Below are 5,202 nucleotides of genomic sequence, written 5' to 3' on the forward strand. Positions count from 1 at the left end.
TTGCAGTTCACACAAGGAAAGTAAGAAACAGATTGTTAAGATCAGAGTGTTAAAACCAGAAACTACACAGGACGAAGTGTGCATACAGGGACTGAACATTAAAGCGCAATAAGAGAATTACAACACAACAAAGAGAGTACAAGAGCAAATCATGTCGACTTTCTTGATTCTTGACACTCTTTAATTTCATTTTGGCGTGCCTTCCAATATTGTTGTTGTACTTCGGTCATCTTGCTTGTATCAAGAATCATTGTTCTCTCTTCGCGATCCAATTGTTCCGATTGAAGCTTTTTCCTTTCAATATCCATCTTCTCTTCCCGCTCCAAGCCTTGCAAATGAAGCCTTTTCCTTTCAAAATCCATTATCTTCTCGCGATCCATTTGTTCCGCTTGAAGCTTTTGCCTTTCCATATCCATTTTCTGTTGCAACTCAAACTCTTGCAAATGAAGTTTTTTCAATTCAATATCCATTATCTTCTCACGATCCTTTTGTTCCAATTGAAGTTTTTCTTTTTCCAAGCGAATTATCTCTTCTCCTTGAACACGCGCTTCCTCAAGACATTCTGTTTTTTTCTTCATGAATTCCACAACATCTTCGGAGGGACGCTCTTTCCTCTTTCTGTTTGCCTTTTCGGCTTTTCTGCCAATTGGTCTCTCAAAGTCTACATTGTTACCATGCGACACATTGTCCCCCTCACCTTCATTTATCGAATCTGGAGTATGAGTGACATTAGCAGATGTTTCCATAGATGATCTTCTTCTTCGTTTGTCCTTGTTCCCATGGTGCAACCACTTCTGTTCCCCCTTTAATAAATTCCAACAATGTTCAAATGGAAAAGCTACATCATTATTCTCTGAGCGAAACACACACTTTGCCTTTTGAATCTAAAAATTAAAGTAAATAGAAAAATAATTAGTAACTTGTAACTAAAAATAATTGAATGTATTGAATACATGCTTGGGGTTTAAGTTATACCTTGTCATGCTCAGTAGTACCACTTTGGTTGAGATGTTCAATCTGAGATAGGCACGCAGTAAACTTAGTAACTGATTTTTGAATAGTTGACCACCTATTCATTAGGGAGCCATAATTTCGGTCAGAAGGGAACTCCTTATGTTCATGGAAATATTTGTGAACTCTTTCCCAAAATTGGCGATGTTTTTGATCAGCCCCTTGCACTGCATCCATGCCAACATTTAGCCACGACGATACCAATAGCTTGTCTTCCTCCGTAGAGAAGTTGGTACCCCGTTGTGGTTTCTTAGTGCGAGCTGTAACAACTTGGGGTTGAGAGTGATCAATGGACATTGAAGCTTGTTGAGATTCATCCAAAAATGAGTTGTCCATTTCAGCATCTCCTTGTAAAAGATCTATGAATGACACATCTCCTTGTACTTGGGAATCCATCCTAAAATCACATATCAAGTATATCATGCCTAATTACATATCAAGTATGCAAAATAATGATTTTAGGATAATTTAGTCATTATATAATTCAGTCGTTAACATAAACAAAAACACAAAACAAAATGATTACACAAAAAACTAAAACAAAGTTCTGCAGCAAGTCTTTAATTATAATCAACTCCCTACTGTCTCAACGTCTCAAGGGTATTGTCTTACTTAGAATCATGATTAAGCACGTATTGATATCTAGAATGATCAATTAGCATGAAATTAATAAACAATAGGTTGGAATTGTTTTTTGAATGCAAGTTGGATTCACATTCAGTGTGTATAAAACAAGAAGGGCAGGTAGGGAAACGTGATCTTAGGTTGACAAATGAGATTCACCATATATCTTGCATTCTTTCCTCCCATATAAACCATGCATCAACTAAACGTGGTCCTACGAGCAGTGCCTATTTTTTTTTTTAATTTTGAAATCAATGAGACATGTAGGCAAAATTTCGAAGAGCAAACAGAGCTAATTATATCAAAATGTTGGTAGTATTTTGTCTAGAAAGTGCAAGAAAACTCCAACTACTGGTCAAAGTTACAAAGTGGCTAGTGATTACTAAACAGGATCTGCTATTGCTGGCATTATATGTTAATAAGCAAGTCAAAGAGTTAATTGAAGATGTGATATTATGGTTGGAGAAACAGAGGATACATTTTGTCACATTCAGGCTTTTCATCAAACACTTTCGGTGGGTTCATTAAACACTTTCTGTGGGTTCATCTCCTTGGGCCATTCTATTCAGACAAATTGTTTTAAAAAACCACAATGGAGCATTGAAGCTCTTATTCAGACAATCATTCTAAAATAACCCACAACTCTAAGAATTGTTTCAAGGAGAAACGGTAATGGGTCTTCCCTGAGCTCAAAAATTTTCTTCTTTTCTTCTTTTCAATGATCAGAAATAGAGACTAGGAATTATATATAAGGACTTGATATGGCACACAAAGAGGTTAGATTTGCAAAGAAATATGAACATTGAGAGAGAGAGAGAGAGAGAGAGAGAGAGAGCTGAGATGGGGCGGAGAGGAATCCAAATAGAGGAAGGAGGCTTGATGGAGAGATGGCCGGTGTGGGACTGGACGGACGGCAAGGATCTGGCGTGGGCTCGTTGGACTGCGACGCTGGGGGGACGACAGGCTTGTGGTGATGAGCTCAAGTATCCTGTGCGTGAAGGTGGGAGAAAAATGAAAGAAGAAAGATGAAAAAGTGAATTGCGATCGTGGGAGAGAGAAAATAGAAATAGAGTTGTTGAGTGAAATAGCCTGGTCTAATTTGACTAGTAATTTCAATTATCAAATTTTTTTGGTTAAAATGGTGAGGCTGCTGGGAGTGATGTTTAAGAGTTTTCATCAAATTGGCTCACTAAAATAGCTAAAAAACTAATTTGGTGAGGCTACTAAAAATGCTCATACCTAATAACTACATTACAAATTTATCGAGGAACAGGCCAAGTTGCATGCATGGTGAGTCAGGTTGATTAAGCCAGTAAATTTAACTTTGATGAGAATGGTCAATGGTTTTAATTAAAAGAGGAAAGCTTCTCGACACCCTCCTTCAACATACATCTTCCTTTTCTTCTTTTATGACTGAGACCGTGAGACGTTAGACACACGGACGGACCCACGGGGGGCAGGGGCCCCGAAGCTCCGTCCTAAATGCTTATGATATATATTGGTGGATGTATCGGACCAAATTATCAGGATCTAGCATCGAGACTACATTACAAATTTCATACCTAATAACTATTACAATTCTTGTTTATATAGACTACAAACCTACTCATAACCTATTAAACTATTAAAGCCATAGGCCCATTAACTTAATGTACCTATTACATTCAAAGCCCATTAAACTATTAAGGCCATAGGCCCATTAACCTAGCTAATATACCTATGAGTCTATGACACCCAAGCAATCTAATGGAAAACTATAGCATAGATTTACCACAATATTATCACCATAACATAATCAACTAAACATACGTCGGTGTTCAGTTAAAGTATCACCAAACGGCAAACACAATAATTATTTGAAAATAATATAAGACTGTCATAGCTAAACCAAAAAGCATGTCTACGGTAATAATTAAGTTTGGTTATCTAAGATCGGCCACTTTGGAAATGTTGAAACTTGTAAAGACCGTATTGCATCTGCACTTGAAACGCTTAGGCCTACAGCTTCATGGGAGAGAACCACAGCAGCAGGTCAAGGTATGGACGGTGTTCTGATGGGTGAGCGAGGTTTTGGGGTGGCAATGGCCGGAAGCCCTTTTCAATTACCTTTTTCAGAATATTTTTGACTCTCTGAGACTCTTTCAAGATTGTTTAAAATCAAGATCTTTCGACCTCTTCTTAATCTCACTATAAACAAAGCTCCATGAGTTTGGTGCCATTGGTGAAACTTTTACAGGGGAGGGGGCGGCCGCGAGCCACCTCTGGGGTGGCTCGCTCCCTCCCCAAGGGTTTAATTTTTTATTATTTTAAAATAAAAAATAAAATTTTAATTTTTTAATTTTTTAATTTGATAATATAATAAAAAAATAATATTTTAAGATGATGTGGCGAAAAGGATGACGTGGCACTAACGGAGGTTGCAAAATTGGACAGAGTAGTTTCAAATTCGCAAAAAACTAAAAGATTTAATGTTGAAAAAAAAATAAAAAAAAGTGAGGGGTTTTTTAGGATTTTTGCGAAAACCCAAAGATTTATTTTATATTTATCCATAATTTTACTTTCTCTCCAAGTTTACGGTTATGTTTTGTATTTTTTTTTTTTTTTTTCTTTTTCTCCAAGTATTCTGCTTGGAAAATACTCAAACTTTGCCTATATAAAGGCAGGTATGTATTATTTTGGAATCAAGTTTTGAAGTATTAATTAAATTTTAAGTCTTCCAGAGTTATTTATCTATTTGCTTAATTATTTGGGGCAATTAGGAGTTTTCTCTTCCCTATTTGTTATTTTGCTCTTCCTAAATTTTTTTTTCTATCTTTAATTCATAGTTTCTGATGCTATCATATGCTATTAGAACAATCTTAGTTCTATCCCGCGTCAGTTGATATCAAAGCTTAAGTGTTTTTTTGGGGTGATTTTTTTCATCAGTTTTCATGACTGGTGATCGTGATCATGGTCGGCATAGACAGGTTCTGAATGAGGAAGTCTCCTACCATGAACGGAGTGTACAAGACGTGATGATTGAAGACTTGCAAAGGCGGGTTACGGAGTTAACCCAACGTCTAGCGGTGCAAAACATGGAGATGGATTGCGATATTGACAATCGCAATTCAAAATCTAATTTTGAGAACCTGTATTACAACCCTGTTCTATTTCGTGAACATCGTGATTGAGATAAGCGGCACGGAGACTTAGGCTTCAGACTTAGAAAATAATGACTGCGCGCCATGTGTTTGATGAAAGCCCACATAACGAGGGATTTCAATTGAGTAATTAGGAAATTAGTTATGTTGATTTCCTTGGGGTTAAAAATTTTCTATCAAATTCTCTTAGAAATAAGTTGGATGTTGGTCTCAGTGTTTTGGCTGAATATTTTAATTTTTGTGGTCAAGAAAGAATTAATAATTCTTTGAAGACTTTTATGGAGCATGAATTGGAGAAAGTAAATGATCAAAGACGTGAGAAGATTGATTTATTTGAAGTTGGCGTTAGAAAATTCGTATCTATTATTCAGAATCAAGTTGTGATGGGTTGCAACTTATTTAGAGAAATGCTAGAAATGCACCCCTT

General features: G+C 36.5%; 1 protein-coding gene across 1 annotated transcript; it reads right to left on the bottom strand.

Annotated features, from left to right (window-relative positions):
• LOC133881589 (uncharacterized) lies at positions 1–2,643 on the bottom strand. The gene is made up of 3 exons (XM_062320542.1): positions 2,472–2,643; positions 976–1,408; positions 1–884 (listed from the first exon to the last, which is right to left on the bottom strand). The coding sequence occupies exons 2-3, from the start codon at positions 1,405–1,407 to the stop codon at positions 150–152; spliced, it is 1,167 nt and encodes a 388-aa protein (XP_062176526.1). The 5' UTR covers position 1,408; positions 2,472–2,643; the 3' UTR covers positions 1–149.
• Positions 2,644–5,202: the final 2,559 nt, after the last annotated feature.

The sequence above is a fragment of the Alnus glutinosa genome, chromosome 11 (assembly GCF_958979055.1).
Source record: "Alnus glutinosa chromosome 11, dhAlnGlut1.1, whole genome shotgun sequence".
NCBI classification, from domain to species: domain Eukaryota; kingdom Viridiplantae; phylum Streptophyta; class Magnoliopsida; order Fagales; family Betulaceae; genus Alnus; species Alnus glutinosa.

Excerpts from the sequence above, each read along its gene's own strand:
- LOC133881589 (XM_062320542.1), bottom strand. The coding sequence starts at position 1,407 with ATGGATTCCCAAGTACAAGGAGATGTGTCATTCATAGATCTTTTACAA. Across the intron at positions 885-975 it reads GTACTACTGAGCATGACAAG|ATTCAAAAGGCAAAGTGTGT; the intron begins GTATAACTTAAA and ends TTTAATTTTTAG.